Below are 14,242 nucleotides of genomic sequence, written 5' to 3'. Positions count from 1 at the left end.
TTGGAGAAAACTTACGTCAAGGGGCAGATAGTCAAACTGCGGGCTCAATTCCATGCTGATATTTAGCTTTTGTGAAAATTAGTGATAATTCTTTAGAGGGCAGTGATTGTTCAGCCACTATGGTATGGACGGTTTCAAAGCCTCTTAGGGTCTCCTTATGGGAGAAACCCTTACGAGGTGGAGAGAGAAGGTACACAAACCCACTATGTGGGTGGATTTTGAGACGTAGTTTTGAGATGAGTTCAATGCTTGAGTTGTTGACTTAGATATGGAGAGCATGTCTTTGACACATGCTACAGAGTTTTTAGTAACTTGTTGGATTTGAGCATGTGATGCGGGATCTTCTGATACACATTCTATGCCCTTTGTAGTATGAGAGAGGGACACAAATATTTTCTTGTGTGGATCCTTGTGATTGTAGGCTACCTGGTGGATACCAGAGGATAATGAGAGGGATGTTTGATAGCGTGGCACTGGATATCTAAATTTTGCCTGGCATGTTTGTCATGTTTATCATGGTTGTCAAGATTGACATGGGGAATCCTTCTTACTCTTTTAGATTCAGGGATCTAGATAGTTTATAAGTAATTTTGCTAGTTATCAATTTGACAACCATCCATGAAGAAATTTTGTTAGGGTTGTCACTTCAATCGCAATTCACGTTTGTCATACCCGAGTGCTAATGACTAGGTCCATAGTGACTATTCATAGTACGATCATTGATTTTGATTGTTTTGACACTACTAATTAGGGAGCCTTGGTTTTACAAGTCTTATTTGTTGTATACTAATGTCATGGAAGAGATTGGGCATATTTCTGTTGTAGTGCACGGAACATCCTTTGATAGAGGCTATGGCTTTACGTTGGGATTTGAGTGGGGTTCCAAGTATGGTGGTAATTTTGTGGCTCACATGAGTCCAAGCTACGGGGAGCATAAGTTTTGACTACGATGTTTCACGTATGTGGTTTGATACATTGATGTGATTTCTCTCTCACATGAGATAGCTTTACAATTATCTGCATGTGGAGGATGGGTCTCTGTCCAATCGATTTTCCTTGAGGTGTACTAGTTTTACTAGTATTTATCTAGTTATTCTGAACTGTGCATGCTAAGGTTCAATAGAATAGATATCCCTCTCCATGATCGGAGGGTCATGAATGAGCCATGTGATGTGGTTGGTTCAACGAGTATACAAGGTGTCGTACGGTAGATGATGATGTCTTTATGACATGGTGTGGATATTGGATAGTCTTTCACTACACAGATCAATACATTTGCTGTATGGCTTCTCATGGGACATTCTCCAAAAGATGGAAAAGGGGTGAGTTTCCTTAGTATGATTGGGAATTTCATTGTGTTGAGATTTACTGTCTCTTACGAGGAGCAATGTGATTCTGTTTTGAGTAATATTTGAGATTTCCTAGGATTCTTCTTCTCTTATTTGGACAGTTGCCCATGGGTCCTTTGATTGGAATGATAAGGTGTCGGTGCTCTTCAGAGATTCCTATGTAGGACTTAGCTATGGAAGCAATACTTTGAGACTGGTTAGCCATTTATGGTTGCTTTAGCGTGTTGCTTACGCACTTTCTTCAAGATATGCTTTGCTTTCTTTAACACATGGCAAGAAAATGTATTGAAGACATTTCTACACACTCCCATGCTACCCAAGATCGTGGAGAGACACCATCGCTCTAATACCACTTTGTTGGGTTTGTAAATGAACTGGCTCTCTCCCTCTTTCTCACATGATGATGCGTAGACATCAAGAACACAAAATGAAAGTGAAGCACTTGATTATTGCACTGTATTACTTGAGAATGCATGATTACATGATGAAGGTAGAGGTGGTTATGGCTCTCCATGTGAAACCCATGACATCACTCCACTCTCGTGCACACATGCACCTCTTCATATCACTTATCAACAATATAAATGGCTTTATTACATTTTTTTTTTCCCGACTAGCCTTAGGTCCAAGATCCTCTCATAGTTACCATTTTCACAGACCTTAAACACCTGCACATAAGCGCATTTTATCCGCCCATAGGCGATGCCACCGAGGAAGCACCTTGTGGGGTTTTGAACCCGTAGGGCCTCCTCGTCCTAGGGAAACACCTTTACCACTTGGACTACCACGTCATCGGCTGACCTTATTACATTTGATCATACTCGTAGGCAAAGATTGTCATTACACACCTTTATCATACTCAAGTCTACCGACTATGCTTTCCATGGGCAAACCCTCTCACGATCGAGGGTAGCATACATGTGTATATGTGCAGCATAACGGCAGGCAAGCATGGCAACCAGCATAGCAACGCAAGTGCTGAAGCCTATTTTGAAACCCTATGGTGTCTTTGCAATAGTAAGCCATATAAGCAGTCGGTCGTGTTGTCATCACCTGTATTTTGTGAACCAACCTGTAACTACGGCAGTCTCTACAGAGGCCTCACAACAAACAAAGCAGTCATGTTGGACATCACCATGTGGTGCGAAGATGACATCCCGCCATAGCGGGCAGACCTGGAGAGAATGAAACGAAAGAAAAGGAGGTTTAATACCAAAAAAAAGGTTTTTAAACCAAAAGCAACAAGGGTGACAATCTTCCTTCGCTAACAGTAAAGGCATCCTCAAGCGATCACCAAAAGAATCTAAGCAGTGCCAACAATCGGAGAAAGCCAATGTGAAGCCGTCATGTGAAGAGTAGTCAAAAGTCAGCAAGAAAGCAAAGGCTTAATTGCACTAAGCGAGGAGCAATCAATGCACAAGCCGCCAACCTACGTAGGTACACAGAAAAACAAACGAAGAAAAAGGTTTAGTTGAAAATGAAAACCTTAATTTTTAAGGCTAAATTAACCTTACTCTTTGAAGCTTCAAGGGCTTGTTTCCATGCTAATGGATAAATCAAAAGAATGCATGGATTCTCATCCATTCGGGATGCAAAGTAAGTTCATCTTTCACGAATCGGAAGACAAAAGCAAGTCCATGGTGTAAGACAATGCTATCGTCATCGTCAGCAATGCATACGACAAAGTTGCAAGCTAAAGTGCAGAGTAAAGAAGGTGAATTTTCACCTTAATGAAGTCAAGGCAAAGTTCGATCAAGGGGATTGCACAAAGAGGTTCTCAAGGATCGAGTAAAGGTTGAAGGCGAAGCTGAAGCATAAGCCAAAGATCAACCAAATTGAGGAGAAAGATTCTTAAATGCCGACCTCCTCTAACGAGATGAAGACTCCTCCAACGAGGAAATGAAGATTCTTTCAAAAGAAAGAGGCGAAAACTTCTCCAGAGGAGAAGAGTATCTCCGAAAGATGAAACTTGTGATATATTCTTCACTAAGGCAAGATTGGTGCTAAGCTAGGTATGTGACACAAACTAGAAAGTGTGCTAGTTTCCACAAAGATTAGCTTCAACACAAACTTGGTGTGTAGACCACTCGAACATGGGAGTGTAGGCATATCTAGTAAAGTTTTCATTAAGGGAGGGAGTAGAAAATCAAAGTGTGATGTGTGTGTAATGTTCAACGCCTTATGTTGCGTTCTTCTCTTGGGTAAGATTGTGGGCTCTGTGGACAATTTGGACCAGCCAGAACCGATTCATGTTTGGACAGCATATATCAGACACCTTCTCCTTCGTCAGGCTCTCCTTGCGACAAACACTGCATTGTTGTTATGTGAGCTAGGATGTTGATTTGCAGACTTTCTCTCTTTTCTTTGACTTTTTCTGAGGAACTCTAGTATGGGTCATTTTAGGACTCATCATTGTACAATGCATATTTCTTTGTGGGTTTTCACCTCACATTGAGGTTTACCACTAGTAATATATCCTTACTGAAAAAAAAAGTGTGTAATGTTCAACTTTCGTGGACTTGGATTTATTGAAATACAAGGGCAAAAGACTAAGGTCTTATTGATGATGGGTATGTTCGAAGATGGGAGCCTCTCCTTCTCTTAGTCTTACATTATGTGCACGGAACAATGGAGATGAGATGAAAGAAAGAAGCACACGTAATTATTTCATTATTGAGTGAAAAATACACGAATACATTGATGAAGATGGAGGTGGTTTGTGGTTATCACTCTTCACATGAACATATAACATCTACATCCTTTCACATCACCCCACACTCGTGCATACTTGCACCTCTTCATATAACTTACACCCATCATCAATAAGACCTTAGTCTTTCACTCTTATACCCATCATCAATAAGACCTTCCCTTACATTTCAAGAAATCCAAGTCTAAGGTCTTATTTGTTGATGGATGTAAAGGATATGAAGAGGTGCAAGTGTACATGACTGTGGAGTGATGTGAAAGGGTGTAGATGTTATGTGTTCAGGTGAAGGGTGATAACCACAAACCACCTTCATCAGCATATTTGTGTATTCTTCAGTCAACAATGAGATGATTACGCCTTCTTTTTTTCATCTTTTCTCTGTTGTTCCCTATGCATAATGTAAGACTCTAACAAAGTTGAACAGTACATACACATCATAGTTGTCAGGTACGATACCGTACGGGAAAATACTGTATAGTATAATTTTTTTCTTTTTGTACGATAAAATATGGTGTTAAAAAAAAAAACTTATAAACTTAGGTATTTCCAATTTGAAATATGGAGTATTTTAAAAAGGAGGGAAGCATCATAGTACAGAGGAAGCTCAAACAACCATAGACAAGCAAAAACAATACCATTACCTACCAAAAAAATATTTTTTTTTGGGAAAAAAAATTTGGGATTTTTTTCCATGGAAAAATCTGTATGAGTCCATACGGTATCGTACCGTACGGCATTCCGTACGATATGCTGTTGTACGTCGTACGGAAACAACTATGATACAGATCATAGTTTGATTTTCTACATCCTCCCTTAATAAAAACTTTGTTAGATATGCTTACATCCCCATGTTGGAGTGCTTTGCACCAAGTTTGGGCTCAAGCTAGGCATTGTGGAAACTAGCACACTTTCTAGTTTCTGTCACATACCTAACTTAGCACTAATCTTGTCCTAGTGGATATAACACAAGTTTCATTCTTTGAGAACGCTCCTTGTTTGGAAAAAGTCTTTCTCTCTTCTTTTTGGAAGAATCTTCATTTTCTCGTTGGAGGAGTCTTCATGTAACCACCTCGTTGGATGAGGTCGACATTTGAGGATCTTTGTCCTTGGCTTGGACTTCAGGTGTGCCTTCAATCTTTACTCGATCCTTGAGAACCTCTTTGAAATCCCTTTGTTTGAACTTTGCTTCGGCTTCATTAAGGTGAAAATTCACCTTCTTTACTATGTGCTTTGGCTTGCAACTCTGTCACTTGCATTGATTGCTGATGACGATGATGGCATTGTCTTACACCATGGACTTGCTTTTATCTTCCGATTCATGGACTGCTTAGATTCTTTTAGTGATCGCTTAAGGACGCCTTTATTGGTAGCAATGGAAGATTGCCACCCTTTTTGCTTTTGGTTTAAAAACTGTTTCTTGGGTATCAAGGCTCATTTTCTCTCGTTCCCTGCAAGTCTGTCCATGTTGGCGGGATGCATCGTCTTCTTGGCTTGCCTTCAACTGCCACACGGTGATGCCCAACATGAGTGCTTTGTTTGTTATGTGAGGGGTCGTAGAGACTCTACCGTTGATGTGGGTTGCTTCACAGATGTAGGTGATGATGCCACGATTGACTGCTTGTGTGGCTTACAACAGAGGGTTTTGAAATAGGCTTCAACACTTATGTCGCTATGCTGACTTCTAGGTTTGCCTGCATTTACGCGGCATATACATACATGTATGCTACCTCGGATCGTGAAGGCAATTGTCCATGGAAGGCTTTGATACCAAACTGTTGGAAATTGGAGGCCTCTCTACTTCTCTCTCTTACATTATGTGCAAGCACCAAAAGAAACTGTTACATGCACTGAGGTTGATCGTGATAACGCACAACATGGCCTTCTTTATACCTTCATGTGGTGAGAATCTTTAGCATCAACTTTAGAGAGTAGAGAGAGAAGAGAATGAGAATGTAGAAGACGACACAGTATTGGGTCCCAATACCCACTAAAGCCCCCTCCCCCCCCCCCCTCAAGAAGGAGTATTTGCTTATATTATTCTTTGGAGAAATGATGTACAATGTTGAGTACAAATGATATGAATGCCCAACGCAAGGACGAGGAAGAGTACGTTGACTGAGTATCCAGCTATCCCGAGGCTCTGCTGAAGATTCTCCTTGGCTACTGATGCAAGTCCAGATGACTGTAGGAGTGCACATATGTTGGTTGAGATAGAAGAGTATCTTCCTTGTTGCCTAGAGATGAGCAGGACTACTGAATTGCTATTGTTGAATGTTCTTTCTGAATACCTGAATGAATATTGTGGGAAAGAGGCCATGCCTTTTATACCTCCACAAACAGCAGTCGGCTGCCCCTAGGAGGCTGTCGGCTGATGCAAACAGTCCCACGATTAAGAAATGTCTAGTCGGTTGCAGAAAAGACCTTCACGATTGCAAAATGCCAGTTGGACAGCGCATTAAATGCTGGTCGGTTCTCTATCTCTTGTCGGTTGGCCATTAGATGCTGGTCGGGCTGTTGCACAGCTGTCGGCTGCTGTCGGCTGACTGCTTGGCAAAGCCCTTGGATGCTTTTGCAAGGCCTAGCCCAAGTATGGTCTGCCTTGGGGGTGGTGGCCTTAGGGCTGACCCCCTTCTATGTGAATGCACTTACAATGCTTTACATGCATCTAATGCTAAGCTATCATATCTGGTTGTTGCTCTTTGGATATATCTTGCAATGCTGGACCTACATATGGCTTCAACCAAGAAACATGAAAGACATTGTGCATAGTCCAACTTTCCTGCAACTTTAACTTTAAAGAGACATCACTTAACTTTTGAATGACTAGAAATGGGCCGAAACTTTGGAATGATAGTTTGGGACAACGCTTGCCCACTTGCTTTAGCCGTTGTTTCATGATGCGGAGATATACCCAATCCCCTTCCTTAAAGTTGACATCTGCCACCTGGATTTGTTGGCTTGCCGGGTATATGCTTCCTGAGCCTTGGCAAGGCGCTCCTTAACTGACTCCATGATTCCCGAGAATGTCTCGATGGTTTTATTGGCCTCAAGAGATGGTGACACCTGTCTCGTCAAAAGAGATGAGAATTGGCGACCAAATGTTGTCTCATACGGTGTCCAACCAATACTCAATGAGTGAGTATCATTTAGGATTGCCTGAATCAAAGGAAGATATTGTTCCCAGTTCGATTGCTGGTCATGGCAGTATGATTTGAGAACGTCAAAGGCCAATTGATTGCAAATTTTTGTTTGGCCATTTGTTTGAGGATGAAATGTGCTAGACAACTAGTACTTAGTTCCAAAATTGTCAAACAATGCTCTCCAAAAATGGGACGTAAATTTTGGATCTCTATCTGGTGTGATAGTTCGTGGCGAACCACCAATGGGGTACCAAAACCGAATGAATAAGCGAGCTATGTCCTCGGTTGTGGTTGTTTGCTTGCATGAAATGAGCTTGCAGAACTTACTGAATCTATCAACAATTGTCATACACTGTGTGTTTCTAGATCCAGTTGAGGCGGGAAGAGATCTTGCCTACGAAGTCCATACCAATGACGTGAAAGGGTCCCTCAGGAATAGGCAAAGGTTGAAACAACCTGGCCTGTCTGGTATGAGGAACTTTCACTTTTTGACATATCTTGTATGGTTGGAGACATCCGGTCGCATCTTAGGCCAATAGAGTGACCTCTCTAACTTCTCCAAGGTATTGTTGACACTCCTATGACCCCCAACAAGAGAATCATGGGCATCGTGGAGAAGGACTTGACACTTTTCTTTGAGTACACAAAGACGGTTCTTGAAAAACAACCAACCATCCTGTATACTGTAATGGCTTGGTTCTGAATTGAGGGCCAAATGATATTGAGTCCCGAATAATTGCGAATCCGGATACTGCGCCTTCATACTGTCTAAGTCTTTGCCTTGAATTTCGAGCACAATGGACTCCTGCAATGTTTGAATAGTGCCCTTGCGACTAAGAGCAACAGCAACGGGGTTATTCTTGCTCGGGACGTGTTCACTCATTTCCTCAAATTGTTGAAACAATCGACTCTATCTGGATTGCCTGTCACTCCATTGGGCACTAGGCATGGTTTGCAATCATTTAAGTGCTTGGTGATCTGTCTTAACTGTGAAGTCCCTCCCGTAAAGGAAGTGCTTCCAATATTTAAGAGCAGTCATCACCCCCAAGAGCTCTTTGTCATACATCGAATAATTCTTCTTGGCATTATTCAACTTGCGGCTATAATAAGCCACTGGTCTATCATCTTGCTGTAAAACAGCTCCAATGGCAAGTTTACTGGCATCAGTAATCACCTCCAAAGGATCATCCCATGATGCCAACTTCAAAAGTGGAGACTCAGAGGCAACTTTCTTCATTGCTTGGAATGCCTCTAGAGCCTTGTCCAACTGATAATGGCTTGTACCTTTTCAGGGTTGAGGCTAATACCTGAAGAACTTATGATGTATCCCAAGTAATGGATTTCTTGTACTCCAAACTCACTCTTCTTGGCATTGATAAACAACTCATTGGCTTGCAAGAGTTGCAAAACCTGTGCCACATTTCGCTCATGCTGCTCTGCAGCCCCTGAGAAGATAAGAATATCATCTAAGAAGATGAAGACGCATTTGCTAATGAGATCCTGAAAAACCCGAGACATCATTTTGTTGAACGTCGTTGGTGCATTGGTGAGACCAAAGGGCATCACCACAAATTCATAGTGGCCATGCTCGGTCCTAAAGGCCGTTTTTTGAATGTCGGCCTCGAAGATCCGAACCCCTTACCCTCGGTAGATGATTGCTAGGTAGATGACTGTTGTTGGGGCTTTGGGGTATATAGTACCTGCTTGGGCTTACCTCCGTTCATCATCAGCTCCTGATTCTGAGCGAGGGTCAGTGCCTGTGCATAAGTCTGAGGCTCAAAATTTCTCAATGGGTACCTAATGGTCGTGTCTAAACCTCGAATAAACTGCTTTAGCTTATCTTCTTCTGATATGCCTAACTGTTGACCTTATTGGAATAGGTAAAAACAAGGGGACCACCTTGAGTGAGTTTGTAAAACTCATCCTCAAGATTGATCATGTACTGTGGGGGAAGAAAACGGGCTTTGAGGTCAGCCACGAAGGTGTTCCAATGAAAACGGAATCGGCATGTGATGGGGTCTATGTGAAGTTGTGACCAATGCTGCCACGAAGTGACGGCTTCCCCAGTCAGTTGGGGTGTTGCCACATGGACTTTGTCTTGTGGATCTGTGATTTTAGCTAATTGAAAATGTGCCTCAAATTGAACAAATTGAGTAACTATAGCATGATCACATTGTTGGAGTCCTTTGGGGGCTAATGGAGTTCCACTAGTCCACTCTCCTCTAAAGTGGAGTTCCATTGATTTGGTGTGCACCCTGAAAGTGGAGTTCCTCCAATCTGGGCACCCTTGGTGGCTACAACCTCTTTTGGAAATGTCCTTCACCCTTGAGGGTTCAATTTGCTCCCTTGCTGAAAGCCTCTATGTCTCTAAAGTACATGCTAAGAGTCCACTGTGAGATGTTTGGGGCTGTACACACAAACATCTGCAAACATAGATGGCCTCAAAGCATCCCAAACAACCTTCTGTAGCAAAATAGAATCTTTCAAATACTAGTAAGTTTTATTGTTTGGCTTCCTAGGAAGATGCAGTGCTTCTTGAGCTCCTGCCAAGAGCTGGCTTTGGCCATAACGAAATGAAAATTAATTGACCTAACTCCTTCCTGAAAGTGATCATCCCAAGTGTGCATGCTGCACTCCATAGAAATCCCTTGATGATTTCAACAAAAAATTTCAAGCAAGGGGCCCATTCCCTTCTGGATTAGCCTCTGCTCCCAGATCTTTGATTCAGTCTGCCCACAAGGCTCTTGGAGGGAATACATGCAGTACACTCACTTGTGGCATTATAGTCGGATGAGTAGCTTGAGGAGGACAATAATGAAGCAGAGTCAAAGGAGCTCAATGATAAGCTTCAATGCTTGAATGTCATGATGGGCTAGAACTGTAACTAATATTTTGCTTTCGAAATGTTTTGTTGGGGCCTGATGCAATCAATGATTGAGTGTGCAGGTTTCAGGCAATTTTACATGTGCGAACGGGTGACTCAACGTTTAGTGTCGTTGAAGCTAATCAGTTTAAGCATCTGAGCCATCTATCCCTCTGCTTCAGACAGGGAAATGATTCCACTATTAAAACTTACCTTGCTGGCCGGCTGGCAGAGTTCAAGGTGGATTGATTTCCTGCATGGATACTTTGTGTATGCAATTCGTATGAGGTAGTTAAATGTAATAACAAATTTGTATAACTACCTCAATAATGATATTGGATCTCAACTTATTTCAGAAAGCAACTTGATGTTGGGTTTTGGCAGACTGCCAACACAGATATGCATGAGAAGCTTCGGAGGACACTGATGTCATTGGAAATGGCTCTAAGAGACAATGGTAACCTGAGTAGGTAATCAACCACTGTAGCTCTGAATGTGTTCTGCTATTTTGGCTCTATAGGTGCTCACGATATGCAAAAAATGTGTTCAAAAGAATGGAGTTTTGGCCTTTGGCTCTCCATTGAAAGTAGGTCATGCATTTGTGTGATGGTACAGCCTTGCAAGGTTTCTTAGAGCTATTAACAGAATATGTGCAGGCTCTTTATACCTGAAAGTTTGCCCATATTGCTGGTTCTCTTCACATTCATGCCGATTCTTACAAATCTTAAATTTTACTTCTTAGGATGCTGGCTTAAGGTACCCAGGTCAATAAGCTCCTAAGACATTGGCAGCCTATTTTCTATTGCAGTGAACTCTCTGAGCTGAGAGAGAACAACTCTCGAACCATCAATCAACTGAAAACAGAATACGCTTTGGAGATGGCACACGAGAAAGAGAAGGTGTGCGATTGAATGTGAAATCTCTGGTGTAGTTTGTGATCAACTTCGGACTCTCTCTTGTTGACCTGTGGTAATTAAGTGAGGTTGATGCTCTCAGGCTATTCAGGAGTATGCTGATCATAAAGAGAGATTTGCGAAAGAGCGGGCAGATCTAGAGAGTTGCCTGCGGCAGCAGGCTGAAGCACAACAGGACCGCTTTCTTGAACTTGACAAGCAGGTGGGAAAACTTGGTCTCACTGATTTAACAAAAGTTTTAGTAATAATTTGCCACAGCTGTTTTTCTAAGTAAGGGAGTATTCAGTGCCAACCTTTGAAGTTGAAAGGCATACAGAGAGTGGCAAAGTAGGCATTGGCATGAGAAATCGAATTGAGAAAGTGACATTTCAGACGAAAAGGTACAATGCTTAATGCTCAGGGGTGCAAGCGTACAAAGAGGATGGTACAGAGAAGGCTGCAAAGAGGGTCAATATGGAGAACGCTGCAAGGAGAGCAGTGAAGGTGCTCAAGGTCTTGTGTGAACAGCGGACAGAGTGACTGTGAAGTATACACTGGGCTTAAATGATTCTTTGTCCCTTCTATGCCAATAATTTCTGAGGTAAGAAAGGGAGGCATAATGGTCTCAATGATGTTTCATTGAGATTATCTCCAAATGCATCATGCAAACTGATTTCAAAAACAGGTGGCCAGTCTCAATGCTTATTGTTGAAAGTGGTACCAAATTGTGGCTAAGCAAATCAATCATGTCATCTCAAAGGTCATATGTAAAGCCTGATCGGGCAACTGGAAGCATTAAGAACTACTTGCTATATGGCCTGATTCCAAGGGAGCATGCCATCTTGACAATGCAAATGATAATCTTTGTCCGCATAGATTTTGACCGAGCCATTGGAGCTATCCAGTAGCGTGATGGAATGCATGGACTTTGGAATACCATCCTAAACACTCTCTAAGGTCAAGTTGCATTCCGTACTTGTACAGAACCATAAGATCCTTTCCATGCAGTCTCATACGTTCCGTACTTGTACCAAATTAGCCCAACTTTCCCCGATTCTTCCCTAAATTAAAATTTCCCCCAATGGTCAAACCTCCCGATTCCCCCAATTTTCCCATTTGTCCTCGATTCTCGCTGCTTGTTCTACTCACATACGCCACTCTCCTGGTCGCTCTTCTACCGAGCAGTACCTCTTGGAGCCCTTTGCGTGTGCTGCCAAACCTGCTGTTGCATGCCATGTGCAGGCACCAGTGCAGCCTGTCATGCATGCCCACCATTCTCTGCCTTTTTCCCCCCTTATGCATTGGTGATGCTGCTGTGCCCTACTGGGCTGCCTTGTGAAGGCTGCTGTCCGTATGTTGGCATTCAGTCTCCACCCACATGAGGCATACATCTTGGGGTTTGAGAAAGAAAAAAATTCTTCCATGGGTCAGTGCCTAGGAGAAAGCCTCTTGCAAAGCAAGGCTCAGCATTGGATATCTGGATCTATAATATTCAGCCCTCCTTGCCTGGGGCGAAATCTCCCATGAAACTCTGGCTCGTGTATCTACTATGCCATCCAAACCTGACCAAAGAAAGTTGTTGCGGAGAAATCTCTGTAGCTGACCAATTCATCCTTGTAAAATGCACCAACGGAAGAAGATATACCGGGCTGAGAGGAACCTAGTCTTGAGTGTCATGAATCACATTTTTTTTTCTTTAGAAAGAGACTTCTATTAAGTATGAAAAAGACATACAACAATCACAATTATAAGCAGGAAAAGAATAGAATCACCCCAATATGTAAGGTGATTTCAACCATTGAGGAGCATCATGATGCCATGAAAGACCTGTGGGACTAGAGGAAAAGAAAATGCCATGGTCCCACTCCCGCATAAATATAACGCGCTTTGCCTACGTAGAACGAGAGGACCCTTGAATACGAGCCCAAGTAGCCATAAGAGTATGGATGATATCACCCCATATAGTATTAACGCATTGAGACCCAAAAATGTGGACACCCTCAATAACCTCCGTGCTTCTAGCTCTCTAGATCTGCCATGCTGTAATACTGGCAACAATCTCCCAACTAGTGTCAATTCTCTGTCTGGGGGGGTGTATAATCAGAGTGAGGGACATCCTGCAATAAACCATGCTGGGCAATACCTCTATGAATGAAAATAGCAGAGTTACCCCCAATTCCAGTCGTTTTTCCCTCTTCCGTCCTCCCTCACACCTCCTTTTATAGTGTACTTCATGGAATATTACAATGCATTGTGAGGGTTTGGCAAGCTTGCCAAGTGGCCAGCCATGCTATTGCTCTCCATCACTTCTCGATCAGTCTGCCGTGATTTTGCCTAAACGAGGTCTCATATGCCGTTGGCTGCCATGCTGTAGCCATTCTACGTGCACCATTTCTGCAGTCAGTGGGCTGTCTATTGCCCACATGGCCACACTTGCCCATTTTTATTGGACTATGAGGTCATAAACCCACACACAGCCCATATTTTTGACTTCATCCTTGATGTCAGCTACACCATGCCGTTATGCCGTCGTCAGCCACGTAGACCTCTGACAAGGCCGTAGCTTGCCCATTATCCCCATTTTGCTCTCCATTGCTTCTCGATGAGTCTGCCATGATTTTGCTTAAACGAGGTCTCATATGCTGTCAGCTGCCATGCTGTAGTGCCATCAACTTGCCCAAGAAGGCTCCTTTGCCATGCCGTTTAGTCGTGCCACGCCAGGAAGATCATTTCCAGCCCATACTCAGGCCTACTTTGGAAAGGACCAGGTCATTCCTTTGTAGTCGTACTGCGCCTTGACGGCTTCGTATCCTGTCAATGACCAGCCATGCTACGTGCACCATTTCTGCAGTCGGTGGGCTGTCTATTGCCCACACGGCCGCACTTGCCCATTTTTATTTGACTATGAGGTCATAAGCCCACACATAGCCCATATTTTTACTTCATCCTTGACGTTAGCTACACCATGCCGTTATGCCATAGTCAGCCACGTAGACCTCTGACAAGGCGGTTAGCTTGCCCATTATCCCCATTTCCTAAGGTTTAAAACCTTATGGTATTTTAAAGGCTTTTTATTGTAGCCATTGTCAGAGCATGGAGAAGCATGAGACCATTTTTGCGACAAAGGCTTCCTAGGTCTTTGGATGAGGCTGACTGACAACCTATCATGTGGAACGAGTTCATCAAGGATGAGGCCGGTTGGCCACTTGGTGCATCTCGTTACATGCAGCGGTCAGGATGGGAGAGATGTGCATACATAGTTCTTGCTTGGAAGACCCTTAAGAGTC

At 42.9% G+C, this 14,242-nt stretch overlaps 1 protein-coding gene across 1 annotated transcript in view; it reads left to right on the top strand.

Annotated features, from left to right (window-relative positions):
- LOC147605736 (uncharacterized) overlaps positions 1-14,242 on the top strand; it is a 69,902-nt gene that overhangs the window by 41,089 nt on the left and 14,571 nt on the right. The window contains exons 4-7 of the mRNA XM_086793419.1: positions 10,146-10,302; positions 10,447-10,532; positions 10,871-10,961; positions 11,059-11,178. Coding sequence (XP_086649545.1) covers positions 10,146-10,302; positions 10,447-10,532; positions 10,871-10,961; positions 11,059-11,178 — 454 coding nt within the window. The remainder of the gene's footprint in view (positions 1-10,145; positions 10,303-10,446; positions 10,533-10,870; positions 10,962-11,058; positions 11,179-14,242) is intronic.

This window comes from Cibotium barometz, chromosome 59 (assembly GCF_041138505.1).
Source record: "Cibotium barometz isolate CiBa-2024 chromosome 59, ASM4113850v1, whole genome shotgun sequence".
In the NCBI taxonomy this organism is placed as follows: domain Eukaryota; kingdom Viridiplantae; phylum Streptophyta; class Polypodiopsida; order Cyatheales; family Cibotiaceae; genus Cibotium; species Cibotium barometz.
This window is presented reverse-complemented; position numbering and strand designations above follow the sequence as displayed.